Raw genomic sequence first — 17,707 nt, 5'->3', positions numbered from 1 at the left:
AAGTTTTGTTAGCCGGAAGCCGGAGGTCATAATGCTGCTTTACAGAACCATGGTGAGACCTCATGTGGAGTATTGTGTACAATTCTGGAGGCCACACTACTGCAAGGACGTGCTGAGAGTGGAGTCGATTCAGCGAATGGCCACCAGGATGGTCTTGGGGTTCAAGGATCTCTTGTACGAGGAAAGGCTGAACAAATTGCGGCTATACTCTCTCGAAGAACGTAGGGAGAGGGGAGACATGATTGAGACATTTAAGTATGTCACCGGTCGTATCAAGGTGGAGGATGATTTTTTCTTTCTCAAAGGTCCCTCGACCACAAGAGGGCATACGCTTAAACTCAGGGGCGGGAAGTTTCATGGCGACACCAGGAAGTACTTCTTCACAGAAAGAGTGGTCAACCATTGGAACGAGCTCCCAGCGCAGGTGATCGCGGCCAGCAGCGTGCAAGATTTCAAGAAAAAGTGGGATGCCCACGTCGGATCTCTACGAGGGTAGTGCAAAGGGGATCCCCTAGGAGGGTGGATGGGGGGAGGTGGTTAATAGAGTAGGCAGACTTGATGGGCTATGGCCCTTTTCTGCCGTCATTTTATATGTTTCTATGTTTCTTAATGTCTCTTAGCAACAAACCCAGTTTGGTGCATATCAATAATGAAAGGGAGAGCCTTGGCTAAGCGTAAAGCTAATATTTTAGCTAAAAGTTTTCCATCTACATTAATTAATGAGATAGGCCTGTAGTTTGAAACCAATGTGGGATCTTTATTTGGCTTTGGCAAAACTATAGTTAATGACTCTGCCATAATGCAACCTTTAGTTAGTTGAGTCTGATATAAATTTAATAAATGTGGTAACAGGGTATTTTGAAATGCTTTATAAAACTTTACTGTGAAACCATCACTACATTTTCTAAAAACTCTAATTGGAATTGGCTGGCTGGCTGCCCCTACACGTGCCTACCATTAGACGTGCCCTATACCCTGTCCCGGCCTACCATTAGACCACCAGAAAGGGGACAGGGTCCCAGGTACACCATTTGGTTCAGAATATTTTTTATTTTTTTTTTTTGGGGGGGGGGTTCCTCCTCTACAAGTGGGGCATCTTATAGAGCTAAAAATACGGTAATTTCTACCACAATCACAACTGTGGAATTATTGATGACCAAATTTAAATTAAAATTCAATACAGAAAAAACACAAAATTCTTCTATGCTATTCCTTGCAAGAAGAAATAGAGACAAGTATAAATTTGAATGGAATTTTGTACTTGATTGATCTACTATAAGAATTCTAGGCGTTATTTTAGATAAGTCTCACAATGAATTCAAATACAGATGCTTTAGTAAGGAAAAGTTTCTATATGTTGCGGAAATTACGGAGTATTAGACCATTTTGATGTTTCTTATTTTAGACTGTTGGTACTATTGGATTACTATAATATACCATAGTTTACTTAGTGGGTTATCAGAAAAATCTTCCTAGACTCTGCATCATACAAAACACGGGCAGTCTGATTAATTTTCAATCTAAAAATAAAAAAAACAGATCATACCTTACTACCAAAGACTACATTGGTTACCAGTCGAGGCCAGAGTCAGATTTAAGGGGGTCTTTTACTAAGGTGCACTAGCCAATTTAACGTGCGCTAAATGCTAATACGCCCATTATATTCTATGGACGCGTTAGCATTTAGTGCATGCTAAATTGACTAGCGCGCCTTAGTAAAAGACAGCTTAAGTTTAGTTGTATATGCTGTAAAGTCTTACATGGTTAACACCTGATTATCTTGTGGATCATTATTTATTCATTAATTCACAAAGTCCAAGATGTAATTGTAATTTGTTTGCTTTTCCATCAGTAAAGGGTTGTTTATACAAGAGCTATTTTCAACGACTTCTATTTTATCAGGCAGCTTCTTGTGATTAAGAGTCTGTAAATCTATTAGTTAGCTCTGTCTCTTACCAATTCAGGAAATTACTGAAAACCTACTTATTTAAGAAATTTAAATTTGTAATTTTTAAGTTATTTGTTTTTGTCATGGTTTCAATTTTCTTTTGTAAACCGTATAAAACTCCTAAGGTTCTGCGGTATATAAATACATTTTTATGTTATGTTACATTGTTATGAAACCTATTGCACTAGAATTAACATTACAAAAAGCTGAATCTTCATGCCAATTCTTCAAGGGGGGACCAAGAGGAAAAATTATCGTGCATGGAGGTAAGCCACGAAGACGTACTCAAGCAGATAGATAGGCTAAAAACTGACAAATCTAAGGGCCCGGACGGAATCCACCCAAGAATACTAAAAGAACTTAGAGACGAAATAGCGGAATTACTGCAGCATATTTGCAACCTATCCTTGAAAACAGGGGTAATACCGGAAGACTGGAGGATAGCAAATGTTACACCTATCTTCAAGAAGGGATCCAGAGGCGACCCTGGGAATTATAGACCGGTCAGCTTAACCTCAGTTCCGGGGAAGATGGCCGAATCATTAATTAAGGAAAGTATCAGTGAGCATATAGAAAAAAATAAGCTGATGAGAACAAGCCAGCATGGTTTCTGTACTGGAAGATCTTGCCAAACGAATCTGCTGCACTTCTTCGAAGGGATAAGCGAACATTTGGACAAAGGTGATCCCATAGACATAGTATATTTGGACTTCCAGAGAGCCTTCAACAAGGTACCTCACGAGCGCCTACCAAGGAAACTGTGGAACCACGGGGTGGAAGGGGACATACACCGATGGATCAGAAACTGGCTGGCGAACAGGAAACAGAGGGTAGGAATAAAGGGACACTATTCTGACTGGAAAGGGGGGGGTCACGAGTGGCGTCCCACAAGGGTCAGTGCTAGGACCACTGCTATTTAATATATTTATTAATGACTTGGAAACAGGGACAATGTGCGAAGTTATAAAATTCACGGATGACACAAAACTCTCTGGCAAGGTTAGATCTGTAGAGGAATGCAAAGAACTTCAAAGGGACCTGAACAAACTGAGTGAGTGGGCAAATAAATGGCAGATAAGCTTCAATGTAGAGAAATGTAAAGTTATGCACATAGAGAAAGGGAACCCGATGTACAGTTACACGATGGGGGGGATAATATTGGGGAAAGGCAACCTATAAAAGGACTTGGGGGTTTTGGTGGATAAAACAATGAAACCGGTGGCACAATGCGCTGCGGCCTCCAAAAAGGCAAGCAGAATGTTGGGCATTATCAAAAAAGGTATCACTACCAGAACCAAGGAAGTTATCCTCCCACTGTATAGGGCGATGGTGCGACCGTATCTAGAGTACTGCGTTCAGTACTGGTCGCCGTACCTTAAGAAGGATATGGCGATACTCGAGAGGGTCCAGAGAAGAGCAACAAAAATGATAAAGGGCATGGAAAACCTCTCATATGCTGAGAGGCTGGAGAAGCTGGGGCTCTTTTCCCTGGAAAAGCGGAGACTTAGAGGGGATATGATAGAAACTTATAAGATCATGAAGGGTATAGCGAAGGTAGAGAGGGACAGATTCTTCAGACTGGTGGGGCACTCTAAAAACTAGAACTAGAGGGCACTCTAAAAAATTGAAGGGAGATAGGTTCAGAACAAATGCCAGGAAGTTCTTCTTCACTCAGAGGGTGGTGGACACCTGGAATGCGCTTCCAGAGGAGGTGGTAGAGCAGAGTACGACTTTGGGTTTCAAAAAGGGACTGGACGAGTTCCTGAAGGAAAAGGGGATCCAGGGATACAATTAGAGGGTTACTATACAAGTACAAAATGCTCTAGAGTAATAGATCACTACAGGTCATTGACCTGGGGGGCCACCGCAGGAGCGGACTGCTAGGCATGATGGACCTATGGTCTGACTCGGTAGAGACAATGCATATATACAGGACACTAAATGAATATGGAATACATGATTTAGGTAAAGGATCACTTACAGGTCATGGACCTGGGGGGCCACCGCGGGAGCGGACTGCTGGGCACAATGGACCCCTGGTTTGACCCGGCAGAGGCAATGCTTATGTTCTTAGTAAATAAGAGGTATCTCTCCCTATTCCTATCAGTCTGCCAAATAGCCAAGCAGAACTAAGAACTTGAAACAAAAATAAACAATACTCCAAACAGGAGTAACAACCCAAATGCTGTTGGAAAAGGCAAAGGAGAGAGCCCAGCAAGAAAAGGTTCCCACAGCTCGCCAGCCGAGCCACAGCCACTGTACTTAATTCTCCCTGGCCCTAGAAAAATACTAGAACCCGCAGAAAAAACAAAATCTGCATGTGAGCAAAACAAAAAACCCGCAAGTACCACACAAAGACAGACAGGGTGGGGGACTATACCAGTCTACAGGCTAACAGAAAGAAAATTAGCAGGTAAGAACCTAATTTCTCCTTCTGTAGCGCCTGGTAGACTGGTATAGTCCTTACGAATGGGACATACCAAAGCAGTACCCATTAAGGGTGGGACCCCCCAAAGGGCCATCACCAGAACACGTTCAATGAATACCACGTCCCAATGCACTTGGACATCCACATGGTAGTGTGTAAGAAAGGAATGCAGAGAAAACCAAACTGCAGCCTTGCAAATATCCACTGGAGGCACTAGAGAAGACTCAGCCCAAGAAGCTGCCTGACCCCGAATGGAATGAGCCTTGAGAAACTCTGGAACAGACTTGTTCTTCAGAAGATAAGCAGAAGCAATAGTCTCCTTAATCCAGCGCACAATAGGAGCCTTAGAAGCGCCATCTCCCTTAAGAGGGCCCGTGAGAAGGACAAAGTTGATCTGATTTCCTGATCTCCTGGGTCCTTTGCACATAAGAGCAAAGGACCCGACTGACATCCAACTTGCGCAACTGTCTCTGCTCAGAAGAGCCGGGACTCCCAGCTACCCAAAACCAGGAGAACCATAGTCTGATTGACATGAAAAGGAGAAACTACCTTTGGCAGAAAAGGGACAGGCCTCAAGACAACCCGCTTCCTATAAAGCTCCAAGAAGGGAGCCCTACAAGAGAAAGCCTGCAGCTCAGAAACACGTCTAGCTGAAGTAATGGCCACCAAGAAGACCGCTTTAAGAGTAAGGTCTTTCAAAGAGCAGTTGCTCAACGGTTCAAAAGGTGGGCACACTAGAACAGACAGAACCAGATTCAGATCCCAAGATGGAACAGAAGACTAAACGGGAGGCTTGAGCAGTTTGGTCGCCCGCAAGAAACGAACAACATCCGGAATGGCAGTCAGACACTGACCTTTCAACAACCCTCGAAAGGCTGACAAGGCTGCCAGCTGAACCTGGAGAGAAGACCAAGCCAGTCCCCTGTCCAGGCCATCCTGCAAGAACTCTAAGATGTAGGCAGGGACGCGCGAAGAGAGACCACTCCATGCACAGCACAGCACACCACTCCTCAAAGATACGCCTAACCCTCACATAAGCCTGAGAGGTGGAAAGCCTCCGGAACACCAAGAGAGTTGAGATCACTTTATCTGAATACCCCTTCTTACTTAGGTAATCCCTTTCAAGAGCCAAGCCGTAAGACAGAAGGGACCCGGATCGAACATTGGAATGGGACCCTGAGTCAGAAGGTCATCCAAGAGAGGCAGAGGAAGAAGATCCGCCACCAGATGCCTCATCAGATTCGCATACCACAGTCGCCTGGGACAATCTAGAGCCACCAGAACCACAAGGCCTGGATGATGAATTATGCGGAGAAGAACTCTGCCCACTAAGGGCCATGGATGGAACACGTACAACAGCCCCTCCGTTGACCATGGTTGACCAGAGCATCTAGACCCTCAGCCTGACCATCTCTGCGATGACTGAAGAAGCGGGGCGTTTTGGCGTTGACATTTTTTGGCCATCAGGTCCATGAGGGGCTGACCCCAAGACTGCACTATCAACTGAAAGGCCACAAGACTTAGACACCACTCTCCGGGATCTAGCACGTGACGACTGAGGAAATCCGCCTGAACATTCTCCATGCTGGCTATATGGGAAGCTGAGATGTCCTGAAGGTGAGACTCTGCCCAGACCATGAGCAGGGACGCCCCGAGTTCTCTTGGTGCCCCCCCCCCAACGACTGACATAGGCCACCGTCATGGCATTGTCCAACAGAACCCTGACTTGCCCGTCAAGAAGGAGTGGAAGGCTAACAGCGCCAGATGGACGGCTCTGGTCTCCAGAACATTGATCGACCAGGATGCATCCTCCGTGCACCAGTTGACCTGAGCTGAGTGACCTAGATACTGAGCTCCCCAACCGAGGAGACTGGTATCCATGAGAAGCACCGTCCACTGTGGTTGATCCAGACTCATCCCCCACTGTGGTTGAACCAGACTCATTCCTTGAACAAGATGAGAGGTCTGGAGCCATCAATGAAGACTGCCACGCGCCAAGCCCCGCAGAATAACAGGAATATCCAGACTGCCTCTGGAGCGACCACCTCCGAAGCAGAGCATACTGAAGAGGACGCATGTGGGCTTGCGCCCACCGCACTACGTCTAGGGAAACCGCCATCGACCCCCAAGACTTAGAGGAAATCTTGCACCTAAGGACAACAGAACGCCAAAAGCAGGGGAACCCGAGATTGCAATTTGCTTACCCAGGCCTCTGGAAGGAAGACCTTCCCAAGGAGGTGTTGAATAGAACACCAAGGTACTCCAGATGATGAGACGGGGCCAACCGACTTTTGGAAAGGTTGACCACCCATTCCAGCGACTGCAGAAACTCCACCACTCGAGCCGTGGCCAGGGTGCACTCCTGAAACGATGTTGCCCGAATCATCCAGGTACAAATGCACCAGAATGCCTTCTGTCCGCAAGGCCACTGCGACAACCACTATTACCTTGGTGAACGTCCGGGGAGCCGTGGCCAGGCCAAAAGGAAGCACACAGAACTGATAGTACTGAACCAAGATCGCAAAAGCGCTGTTGGAAGGCCCAAATTGGAACAGGCAAGTCGGCCTCCGTCAGATCGAGAGAAGTCAGATACTCCCCCGGCTGAAGCACAAGTGTTAAGAATTCAATAATCAAAAGGATTGGGGCAACAAAAATCACAGGTTCAAAACAATACTTATCTGATAGTCCAGCCGTTTTAGGCTTCCAACCCAAAGCAGGTGGAGGGTGGAAGGCAAGTCTATAAAGTAAGTAAGTATATTTTTCACACCAGTTAAGTGTATATTTAGAATATCAATATATATGCTGCCCAAACACTATTCCGTATGCACATAGGACTGGATTCTGTATAGGATGCCCAGTCTCAGCAGCCGCCTAGGTGGCTTTTGAGAATCACACACGGGCATCCTATAGAGAATTGTGTCTGACCTGACATCTAACCATCCTGATTCATTAACCGGCATCCATGTCACAGGCCCAGTCCCTCCTTCAGGAAACTCTCCTCCCCGAAGATCACCAGCAGGAGGGATGCCCACTCCCTCCTAAAGACTTACCCCACCCCAACACCCCCCAAGCCCCCCTTAGGTCTAAGGGATTTGGCCACTTGGAGTCTTAGGCCACACCCATTGTATCCCAGAATGCTCCGGGAAGGAGTCCTAGATTCAGGTTGGCCCAGTGCCTAAGGCCCCTCTTATGTGCCAATCAAGGCCTTAGGCCCTTCCCCAGTGCATCCCAGGATGCACCGGGAAGGGAAGGCCCACCATTCTGTGGAGATGGGCCTGTTGGCCAGAAGGAGTAAGCATCCCTCTGGCGAGCCTACAAGAAAAAGATAAGGGGGTAGGATCCAGGTGGGCTTGGCAGGTGTTGGAGTAAAGGTATTCCTGCTGTTGATCTTTTTTGGGGGGGGGGTTCTGGCAGGAGGAACTGGGCATCCCTCCTACCGTTGATTTTAGGGGAGGGGGGGTTGGGGTGGGAAGTTCCATGTGGGCTTGGGGGGTGTTGGGGTGGAGGCAAGTTTCGAGGTGGGGGTTCCGGCAGGAGGAACTGGGCATCCCTCCAACATAGATAGAATATGACGGCAGAAAAGGGCTATAGCCCATCAAGTCTGCCCACGCTAATGACCCACCCCCAGACTTCACCCGGCTAGAGATCCCACATACATATCCCATTTCTTTTTGAAATCGAGCACGCTGCTGGCGTCAATCACCTGCAATGGAAGTTCATTCCAATGATCGACTACCCTTTCGGTGAAGAAATACTTCCTGGTGTCGCCATGAAATTGCCCACATTTGATTTTCAGCGGATGACCTCTTGTGGTTGAAGGTCCTTTAAGAAAGAAGATATCTTCCACCTCGATGCGGCCCGTGATATATTTAAAAGTCTCAATCATGTCCCCCCTCTCTCTACGTTCCTCGAGCGAGTATAGTTGCAGTTTATTCAGTCTTTCCTCATATGGGAGGCTCTTGAGTCCCGAGACCATCCTGGTGGTAATTCGCTGAACCGACTCGATTCTCCGCACATCTTTTTGATAATGTGGTCTCCAGAATTGAACACAATATTCAAGATGAGGTCTCACCATGGATCTGTACAGAGACATTATGACTTCGGGCCTCCGGCTGACGAAACCTCTACGGATGCATCCCACCATTTGTCTAGCCTTGGATGCAGCTTTCTCCACCTGCTTGGCAGTTTTCATGTCTTCACTAATGATTACTCCCAAATCTCATTCTGCCCTAGTCCTAGCTAAGGTCTCACCATTCAGAGTGTAAGTTCTGCATGGGTTTTTGCTGCCAAGGTGCATGACCTTACATTTTTTGGCATTAAAGCCCAGCTGCCAAGTCGAGGACCAATGTTCCAATAAGAGCAGGTCCTGCTCCATACTGTCGGATAAGGTGCTGTTATCTACTATGTTGCATAGTTTAGCGTCGTCGTCGTCGAATAGTGTTATTTTACCTTGAAGCCCTTGAGTCAGGTCTCTTATGTATATGTTGAAAAGGATCGGTCCCAAGACCGATCCCTGTGGCACTCCACTGGTCACCTCCGATGTATTGGAGGGGGTACCGTTAACCACCACCCTCTGGATTCTACCGCTTAACCAGTCATTGACCCATGTCGTCAATATCACTCCCAATCCCATCGAAGTCATCTTGCTCAACAATCTGCGGTGCGGGACGCTATCAAAAGCTTTGCTGAAGTCCAAGTACACGACGTCTAGAGACTTCCCCATATCCAGTTTCCTTGTAACCCAGTCAAAGAAGCTGATCAGATTGGATTGACAGGACCTTCCCTTTGTGAATCCATGCTGCTGGGAATCCTGTAGATTCTCCTCGGTCAGGATCGTATCTAATTCCTGTTTAATAAGTCTTTCTATGAGTTTGCTCACTATTGAGGCGAGACTGACCAGTCTGTAATTCGCAGCTTCCGTTCTGCAACCTTTTTTGTGCAATGGAATGACATTAGCTGTTTTCCAGTCCATGGGGACTTTTCCGGTACTTAGGGAAAGATTGAACAGCACGGATAGCGGTTCCACCAGGACATCACACAACTCCCTAAGAATCCTGGGGTGTAGATTGTCCGGTCCCATGGCTTTGTTCACCTTGAGTTTTGATAGTTCGCCATGGACGCTGCTGGGTGTAAACTTGAAGTTTTGAAACGGATCTTCCGAGGTTTGCCTTGCTTGCAGTTGTGGACCGGTCCCCGGCGCCTCACAAGTAAAGACTGAGCAAAAGTATTCATTTAGTAGTTTGGCTTTATCAGAATCCATTTCTGCATAGGTCCCGTCTGTTTTCCTGAGACGTACTATCCCATCTGTGTTTCGTTTCCTGTCGCTAATGTATCTGAAGAAGGATTTATCCCCTTTTTAAATGTTTTTCGCTAGTTGTTCTTCTGTTTGAATCTTGGCCTCTCTGACTGCCGCTTTGACTGCTTTAGACCTGGTCAGATAGTCTTCTTTTGTCACCCTGTTTCCTGTATGCTTGTAGGAAATAAAAGCTTTTTTTTTTTCCTTGACAAGATCCGAGATCTCTGCAGAGAACCACTGGGGCTTGTTCTTCCTCCGTCGTTTGCTTACTGTTTTTATATAGCGGTTTGTTGCCTCATGCAAGGTGCATTTCAGGATTGACCACATAGCCTCTACATTATTGGTTTCAGCTTGGTTTTGTAGCGCCTGATGGACGAAGTCTCCCATGCGTTTAAAATCAGTGCCCCGAAAGTCAAGGACCTTTGTTGCTGTGTTTGATCTAGTGAAGCCTATCTTGATGTTGAACCATACCATGTTGTGGTCTCTGGAGGCTAGTGTATCGCCTACCGAAACTTCTGAAACGCTTTCTCCGTTGGTGAGTATCAGGTCCAGTGTCGCCTGATCTCTGGTGGGCTCCAGCACCATTTGTTTGAGTCGTGCCCCTTTTATGGAGGTTAAAAGCCTTCTGCTGCCGCTGGTAGTAGCGGAAAGTGTCTTCCAATCAGCGTCGGGCATATTGAAGTCCCCTAGCAGAACCGTGTCCCCGCGTAAAGTGATGTTCTCAATGTCTTTAATTAGTTCCATATCCCTGTCTTCCTGCTGTTTTGGGGGCCTGTATACTAAACCCAGATACAAGCATTTTTCGTTTCCTCTGGCCAGGTTCACCCAGAGTGATTCCCCGGTGTAGTTGACATCTGTGATTCTGGTGACTTTGATGTTATCTCTAGTGTATAGTGCTACCCCACCCCCTATCCTTCCCTCTCTGTCCCGACGAAGTAAGTTGTATCCTGGTATAGCCATGTCCCACCCATGTGAGTCTGTGAACCAAGTCTCAGATATCGCTATTACATCAAGGTCGGCGTTCGTTATCTCTGTTTCTAATTCTAGAATTTTATTGCCTAAGCTGTGTGCATTAACATACATAGCCCTCCATACTTTATGTTTGCTAAGACCCTGTGTAGAATTTCCCGCCTGAGTTTGAGTGGCTTTTGTATGATTGTTTTTACTGTGTGAACTTACCTCGGTCTCAGAAATGGAGTGTCGATTCACCTCTCCTGGAAAATTCCTTACTGCGCTAGTACATGAGTGGGTACCCTCCCCCAACTTACCTAGTTTAAAGCCCTTCGGAGGAGGTGGGCTAGTCGATGTCCGAAGACGTTCTTGCCTCTCCTTGTCAGGTGGAGTCCATCTGGTCCCTGCAGTCCCTTTAGTGCCTCTCCATGGTCCAGGAAGCCGAAGTTCATGTCCCTGCACCATTCATGTAGCCACTCGTTCGTCCTCTGGATAAGCTCCTCCCTGGCTCTTCCCTTGTCTCTTACAGGGAGGATCGAGGAGAAGACCACCTGCGCTCCCATCTGCCTCAGCCTCTCACCCAGGGCTCCAAAGTCCTTAGGTATGTTCTCTGGGGTGTTCCTGGCAGTGTCGTTCGTACCCACGTGAATAAGGAGCATGGGGAAGTAGTCCTCGGGCCTGATGAGTCGGTCTAGGCAGGCGGTCACGTCCCGGATCCTGGCCCCTGGCAGGCAGCAAACCTCTCTCGACTGCATATCCGGTCTGCAGATTGGTCCCTCGGTGCCCCTCAGCAGGGGGTCCCCAATGACCACTACTCTGCGCTTCTTTGAGGAGAGCTGATCAGTTGTCTCTGGAACTGGGACTGTCTGAATGTTGACCTCCTGTGCCCCGCTCACGGGTCCTTCCTGTAGTATCTGGAATCTGTTCCTCAAGGTTATTAGTGGGGTTGATGTAGGGCTGCCCTGTGTGCAAGAGAAGGAGACAGGAGATGAAAAAGAAGAATTAGAAGAATGTTTTCCGTGTTTTCTTGTGGAGGAGGTTACCAGCTGCCAAGAGTCAGCGTCCCAATCCTCCTCCTGCACCCCAGTCGTTGGTGCCAAAGTTGTAGGTTTGGTCAGTTTGGGCGTCTTGAGGATGATCTTGCCTGGCTCCTGCTTGGTGATCTGGGACAGCTCTTGGATAACCTCGTCAATGAATGTCTCGTCCTCTCTGATGCTCCTCAAGCGCTTCACCTCCTCTCTTAGGCTCATCAGCTCTCGCAAGATGTCTCCGTCTAGCTGGTCTATCTCGTCCGTCTGTGTGGAGGCTGTAGTTGTCTGCTTGGGGATGGGGATGGGGAGGGCCTCGGTCTGTACAGAGACCTCTGCTCTCTGCCCTGGTTTTCCCTCTGTCTGCACGTGAACCGAGGCCATCCCCTGGATTCCTTCTGTGACCGGGCTGCCGGTCTTGATTGTAGTCTTCGCATTCCTCGTTCTTCCTGCCATTTCTAAGAAAAAAGAAACCTTTTTTTTTTTTTGATCTTTGGGGAGGGGGGGATTCCGGAAGGAGGGACTGGGCATCCCTCCTGTCATTGATCTTTGGGGGATAGCGGCAGGAGGAACTGGGCACTCCTCCTGCTGCGGACATTCGGGTGGGGGGGGGGCTTTGGGGGTTCCGGAGGAGGAATTGGTCATCCCTCCTGCCGGCCGACTTCACGGAGGGACAGGCTCCCTGCTGCGTCCGCTAAACTGATCGCGGAAGGGAGATTCCCTTGCCGTGATCAGTTCAGCGGCTGCATCTATTTGAAATGTAGACCAGCATTTTGCTGGTACCTATCGCAGCCCTAGGGAGACGCCTAGGTCTGCCTAAGATTGCCTAAGGTCACTTCTTGGAAAAACCACGCTCACGCCTAGCCTTGGGCGAGATTAGGAGGTCCTACTCACCTCACTAGGCTAAGCTGCTTACCTCAGGGTGTTTTGGTTTTTTTTAAACGTGTGTCTTGATTGGCTGGTTAGACAGTGGCAGGATGACTACCGCCACCTACGACCAGGATGCCGTTTATAGAATTGGCTCCATAGTTTATAAGTGAACATACACACTTAAATATGTAATTTACAAAATTTAGGCACAAACATTAATACCTTTCCTATAGATGGTGTAAAACGCTTGTACTAGGATTTTATAAAGAAAGGAGCTGCCTAATCAAGTGCTCTCTGGTCACCTATACATAGGTACACTGGTGTAGAGTTAACCTCCATGCATCTATGCATGTATTTTATAAACTGTATGGGTGCATTAGCTCCACCTCTGGAAACAAACTTACAGTGGAAATTTTTTTTGCTTTTTTTTTAATCTCGTGTGTATAGAACAGGCTTTTTTACATGTGAAAAAAAAAACAACCCTTTATAAAATTATTCCCACAATGTCAGCACAATTTAAAAATTAGTTGCAGTACAAAAGAATAATGGAAAGTCACATATGACTAAACATAAAAGATAAGCAATTACGTAAGACATCGCTGTGAAAAAATTCTATATCAATTGCATTATTTTGCTCCCGAGCACTTACTTAGATTTATTGTATTCAAATTCTATATGCAGACAGTCTTCTATGCCCACTTCCATTTTAATTGAGTTGTTAACATCTGGATATGTGGCAAGCTGATGAACAATAAGATCATACTCTTTTATCAAGTCTGTTAGTCTTCTTACTACTGTCACTTTAAGAAAATACCTAAGAACAGAAGAAACCTCAGTTAATAGTCTAAAAAAATTAACAAGGTTAAGTTTAAAACAACCAGAACTGATATGGCAACTCAATTGTGCAATGTTTTCACACCGCCACTCAATGAAATTCACTGGAGGATTCCTTAAGTGACCCCTCCTTGGTATGGACCAAGTAGTTTGCTTCTTCCCATCTAGCTCATGTAACCTCCTTTTGTCTGTTTTGATAGGCAAGACAGGAAAGTTACTCACCTGTAGCAGATTTTCTCAAAGCACTTCCACAACAGTAAGATGCACTATGTCAGATGGTGTGTTAATAACACAGTACAGGCTGAATGACCATTTTCAAACAGGAAAAAGCTTCAGACAAGGGCCCTCCCACCTCCACAATGGTGGAATAGTGGTGGTGGAGCGTTCAACTCACTGGCAAAAAAATCCTCCTTTACATGAAACAAGCGCTGTGCTGTGTTATGCTTAGCTTAGAAGATATTCAACTTATCTTCTGTTGATAGGTATCTTCCAAGCTAAGCACAGCACAGCGCTTGTTTCATTTAAAGGATATTTTTTTTTGCCAGTGAGGTGAACGCTCCATCACCGCTATTCCACCATTATGGAGGTGGGAGGGCCCTTGTCTGAGGCTTTTTCCTCTGTTTGAAAATGGTCATTCAGCCTGTACTGTGTTATTAACACACCATCTGACATAGTGCATCTTACTGTTGTGGAAGTGTTTTATTAATTACTATTGGTTTTCACAATATCTGAGTTCTTTTGGCAGATTTTCTCAAAGAACAGCAAGCATATATTTGCACATATGGGTGAGTCATCCAAGGAGGACAGCAGGCATATATTCGTATATATGGGTGATATCATCCAAGGAACCCAGCACAGACAGTCAAAAAGTATACTGTCACTTTAAAACTTTAAGACTCCCATACCGCACATGTACTGGTGCCTTCCTGCCCAACGTCGGCTCACAGGATCTGCAGTTCAGTAAGATAGCCAAGAGGCCAACCAGGGGAGGCGGGAGGGTTGTGAAAATATATGCCTGCTGTCTTCAGAGAACAGCTGAGTAACTCTGCTTTCTCCAAGGACAAGCAGAGTTACTCAGCATATTCTCACATATAGGACTCCCAGGCTGTCAGGTTCATGCCTCTGAGAAGGTTATTGACAACTACCACGAACCTGACAAAACCAAAAGGGTTGGAGGGTTAATTAGAATTGAAGTAGAGAATAAATTTAGTATAACTGCTTGGCTGTACCGACTACCCTGTATGGAATGATACTCCAAACAGCAATGAGATGTGAAGGGATGACAAGAACTAGGTGGCTGTTTTAAACATGTCCTCAATAAGAGTGGAACTAGATGGGTTAATCATACTGTATGTGTAGAGATATGGTCTTCAAGTGGGGGAAGACAGGCAGAATTATGGACTTAGGGTTTCATCCAAACAAGTTGAATCTTGGGAGGAACTTGGAATGGATGTGGAGAACAACCTGTCATGATAGAATGATTAAAAAAAAAAATGGATCCGACACAAATACTTGAAATTTATTGGCTTGGCATGCAGACGTAAGAGGTGTGAGGAAGACTACTTTGTAAGTGAAATGCTTTAGGAATTAAATCAAGAGTCAGATATCATCGTGTAACAATAAACTTTTATTGATCATGACAGGAGTTGCCATCCAACATATTACTATGCGAACAAGAAAGGGATTTGGGGGTACTGATTGACAGAACCCTTAAGCCTTCGGCACAATGTGCGGCAGCGGCGAAGAAATCAAACAGGATGTTGGGCATGATTAAGAAGGGGATCACGAGTAGATCGGAAGATGTAATAATGCCACTTTATAGAGCAATGGTCAGACCGCAATTGGAATACTGTGTCCAACACTGGTCTCCATACCTCAAGAAAGATATAACTCTGCTGGAGAAGGTACAGAGGCGAGCCACGAAACTTGTCAAGGGATTGGAGAATTTGAGCTACAAAGAACGCCTTAGGAAATTGGGACTGTTTACCCTCGAGCAGAGAAGACTGAGAGGGGATTTAATAGAGACTTTTAAAATAATAAAAGGATTTGATAAAATAGACCAAGAAGCAGCATTACTAACATTTTCGGATGTGACACGGACAAGAGGTCATAGACTGAAACTGAGTGGCAGCAGGTTCAGGACGAATATCAGGAAGTTCTTTTTCACACAGCGCATGGTGGGAATTTGGAATGCTCTCCCGGAGGATGTTGTGGCAGATATTACTGTTCTGGGATTCAAGCGCAAGTTGGATGCACACCTTCTTGCATATCATATTGAGGGCTACGGTATATCTGGGTCTCCAATCAGGAGTACCTAAATGGGCCGCCGCGTGTGCGGATCACCGGACTGGATGGACCTCGGGCTGATCCGGTGAAGGCTTTTCTTATGTTCTTATGTACTAATAACTGGAAAGACCACAGTAGACTTAATTTTAATTTCTGGTGGAATTCGTTGCATCACCTACATAGAATGGAAAGATCACTGGCGGTACAGAATGGAAAGTATAAAAGTTTTATAAAAATATGGGAGCCATTAACATCTTTTTGTCATGATTAAATGCCATTTTTCTATTAACTATACACCACTTAGTTGAAGGAGGGGAGGGGTTCAATGGGAGGGTTTATGATCTTATAATGAATAATGGGCTTAGAAGGAGGGTGGGGGGAGGGTTGCATTTATATTTATAAGATACACTGATAAGATGTTCAAGTGGTCTAATTAATAGTGTTTATTATGAATTTTGTACACTTGATGAAAGTTTAAAAATTAATAAAGAATTAAAAAAAAAAAAGAGTGGTTGAAAGGTAGACTTTATCAGAGTAGAAAGCACAGTAGTTTGGTCCAAGGTTTGAAAAGAGACTTGGTAATTTGGAAGCAAAATGATTTACATAAGAACATAAGCAGTGCCTCCGCCGGGTCAGACCACAGGTCCATCCTGCCCAGCAGTCCGCTCCCGCGGCGGCCCAAACAGGTCACGACCTGTCAGAATCATCAGAAGGGGCTCCATTGCCACCTTGGCTTCCCATTTAAGTCCTGCCTTCCTATCGAAGCCCTAGCCCTCCGGTCTTTCACATGCACGACCTGGTTGGTTTTTACTCATTACCTGGTTAACTTTCTATACTTGTGTTACATCCCAGCTCCTCCTTCAGTATCCCATGATCCCTTTATCCCTCAGGAATCCGTCCAATCCCTGTTTGAATCCCTGGACCGTACTCTGCCTGATCACTTCCTCCGGTAATGCATTCCAAGTGTCCACGACCCTTTGGGTGAAAAAAAACTTCCTTGCGTTTGTTTTGAACCTATCTCCCTTCAGTTTCTCAGAATGCCCCCTCGTATTAGCTGTCCCCTTCAGTCTGAAGAATCTGTCCCTATCCACCCTCTCTATGCCCCTCATGATCTTGAAGGTTTCTATCATATCTCCCCTGAGCCTCCTTTTCTCCAGAGAGAAGAGCCCCAGCCTATCCAGCCTCTCGGCGTATGGGCAGTGTTCCAGCCCTCTTACCATTCTCGTTGCTCTCCTTTGGACTCTTTCAAGTACCGCCATGTCCTTCTTGAGGTGCGGCGACCAATACTGAACGCAGTATTCCAGATGTGGGCGCACCATCGCTCGATACAGTGGCATGATGACTTCCTGTGTTCTGGTTGTTATGCCCTTCTTTATGGATCTCTGTTTTTTAAATCTTTATTCATTTTCTTATGTTACAACAAGTGTTTCAATAAACTCATTAGAAATTTGAATATACACACTTGATTAACTCATATATTAATATCAAATTTAACATTTCATTAGAAATTTAATATTATATAAAGTTATAATATTATGCAAGAAATCAAAATTTATATAATTCTTATTAGATATAATAATCCCCTTTCCCTCCCTCCCTCCCAATCATTAATACATAAATCAATTTTTATTGTAATTAATTCATATATTAATTATTATATAATAATCAGAATTAAAAGCCCACCCCATTCCCCTCTATTCAAATATCTTATCATGGGAAAAGTTAATCATCCATTAAAGAAATCTGTTAACGGTCTTCAGATTTTTCCAAATTCTATTCATGAGAAAATTTATCATTCTTTGCAAAAATCTTTTAATGGTCCCCATATTTTTTGAAATTTATTCATATATCCTTTATGTGTTGCAATAGCGAGTTCCATTTTATATATATGGCATACAGAATTCCACCAGAACATATAATTCAGTCTATCATGTTGTTTCCAATTGAATGTGATTTGTTGTATTGCTATTCCAGTTAGGATAAATAAAAGTTTGTTATTACTTGATGAAATTTGGCTTTTTGCTCTCATGGTTGTTCCAAATAATATAGTATCATATGTTAAGGCT

General features: G+C 45.3%; 1 protein-coding gene across 4 annotated transcripts in view; it reads right to left on the bottom strand.

The window, feature by feature from the left end:
• VPS26A (VPS26, retromer complex component A) overlaps positions 1–17,707 on the bottom strand; it is a 131,168-nt gene that overhangs the window by 57,811 nt on the left and 55,650 nt on the right. For all 4 annotated transcript variants that reach the window (XM_033942282.1, XM_033942284.1, XM_033942281.1 and 1 more), the window contains one exon: positions 13,171–13,335. In XM_033942282.1, coding sequence (XP_033798173.1) covers positions 13,171–13,335 — 165 coding nt within the window. The remainder of the gene's footprint in view (positions 1–13,170; positions 13,336–17,707) is intronic.

Source organism: Geotrypetes seraphini, chromosome 4 (assembly GCF_902459505.1).
Source record: "Geotrypetes seraphini chromosome 4, aGeoSer1.1, whole genome shotgun sequence".
NCBI classification, from domain to species: Eukaryota; Metazoa; Chordata; class Amphibia; order Gymnophiona; family Dermophiidae; genus Geotrypetes; species Geotrypetes seraphini.
Note: the sequence above shows the minus strand (reverse complement) of the source record. Positions and strands in the feature narration are given on the sequence as shown.